Here is a 1,645-nt window from a genome sequence, read left to right as displayed (position 1 = left end):
TAAGCTATCAAACACTGAACAACATAAAGTTAAAAAATAATATGAAAATTATGTTCCCTTGTATTACACTAGGTCTCTTTATCTAAAAGTAGTTCTAAGTCCCTTCTACTCTCCCCTACTAGAACCTGGCATCTTCCCTGTGCATCTTCAGCTTTTCCTACACTGCTTCCCCATTTTACCTACTCTAATTACTTACTCAGTGTTCTGAACAGCATTTTCCTGTCACATCCTGCCACCATTCCTTAAACAAACCCAAGGGAATCTGATCTTCCTGAGGCACTTATACAGACACACAGCAATGGCACCTGATTAAAGCGGTGGGCAACTAATGTGAGAGCAACACTGTCTGCGGTTACAGGCAGAACAGTATATGAGAAGAGCAGCAGAGCGCACACACACAAAGAAAACAGCAAGTCTGGCAAGCATCATGGATAGGCTAATATCCTTTAAACTATTTATTTTATAAATGCTATTCCTGCACAACCATATTATTCTCTTTGCTAGGAGCTCGACAGTTACAAAAATTGAGTAATTGTTAACAAGTTATTAACCCAGCATTATCGTATTTATGATCAGGAACCCAACCCAACAGTCACCTCCTAATATGGCTCTTAATTTCTTAAGAGTATATTTTCATTTTAAAAGTAATTATATATATATAGCAAAAAGTCATCACACACAGAGAAACAATTAAAAGCATTTCCAGCTTACCCAGACTATGATTAACTGGAGAGAGCGTACTAGGAGACAGCTCTGCTGGAGATCCTGTCGAAGCAATACAGATAGTTTCAGAGAAAATAATTTTCATTATTTCAGATGTCTAGGCATAATCATTATCTATATCAGTATAACACTGCGGTTTTTTTTAGTAAGAAACCACAGAAATCCTGCAATGAGGTTTCCCAAATATCAAACACTTATTCTGAATTAAGATTTCACTCCCATTTTTCAGACTTCTGGGAACCCACTCCTCCTCATAAAGATTCAATCATTAACTTAAGTGTTGTATTTGGCAGAGCAGTCACTTCATGTACACTCTGTGAACATTACTTATGCACTTCTCCAATGACAAGGTCTTCCCAAATTCAGTTAAAAAAAGCTATGAAATCTTGGATGAGACAAGCAAGATATTGCTTCTCTGTTCTCAGAAAAAGGTTTATCTTGGAAAAGAGAATGCTTACAGGTGACCTAATTGTGGCCTTCCAGAACCCGAAGGGACCCTACGAGGAAGATGAACTATTTACAAGAGCATGTAGTGACAGGACAAGGGGGAATGGCTTCAAACTGAAAGAGGAGAGATTTAGATTAGTTATAAGGAAAATATTCTTCCCCGTGAGGGTGGTGAGGCACTGGCACAGGTTGTTCACAGGAGATGTGGTCACCCCATCCCTGGAAGTGTTCGAGACCAGGTTGGACAGGGCCTGGAGCAACCTGGTCTAGTGTAAGGTGTCCCTGGCCATGGCAGAGAGGTGGAGCTAGATGAGCCTTAAGGTCCCTTCCATCCCAAATCATTCTATGGTTTTACGATTCTATGATCTCCAAAAAAGAACAAGCTAGACTTCCTCATTTGAGGAAATTGTTATTTCCCAGAAGGAGGGAAACTGAAAACCCTCCAACGCAATTTGCGCACTGGAAGGAAAAATCA

The 1,645-nt window shown here is 39.9% G+C and overlaps 1 protein-coding gene across 1 annotated transcript in view; it reads right to left on the bottom strand.

Annotated features, from left to right (window-relative positions):
- The window catches only part of LOC103809640 (mothers against decapentaplegic homolog 2-like), a gene marked incomplete at its 5' end in the record, with an annotated part of 9,187 nt that extends 8,367 nt beyond the window's left edge, over positions 1–820 (bottom strand). Inside the window, one exon of the mRNA XM_009082495.1 lies at positions 712–820. Within this exon, the coding sequence (XP_009080743.1) occupies positions 712–820 (109 nt within the window). The remainder of the gene's footprint in view (positions 1–711) is intronic.
- Between the last annotated feature and the right edge of the window lie 825 nt (positions 821–1,645).

Source organism: Acanthisitta chloris, unplaced genomic scaffold (assembly GCF_000695815.1).
Source record: "Acanthisitta chloris isolate BGI_N310 unplaced genomic scaffold, ASM69581v1 scaffold12399, whole genome shotgun sequence".
Taxonomy (NCBI): Eukaryota; Metazoa; Chordata; class Aves; order Passeriformes; family Acanthisittidae; genus Acanthisitta; species Acanthisitta chloris.
This window is presented reverse-complemented; position numbering and strand designations above follow the sequence as displayed.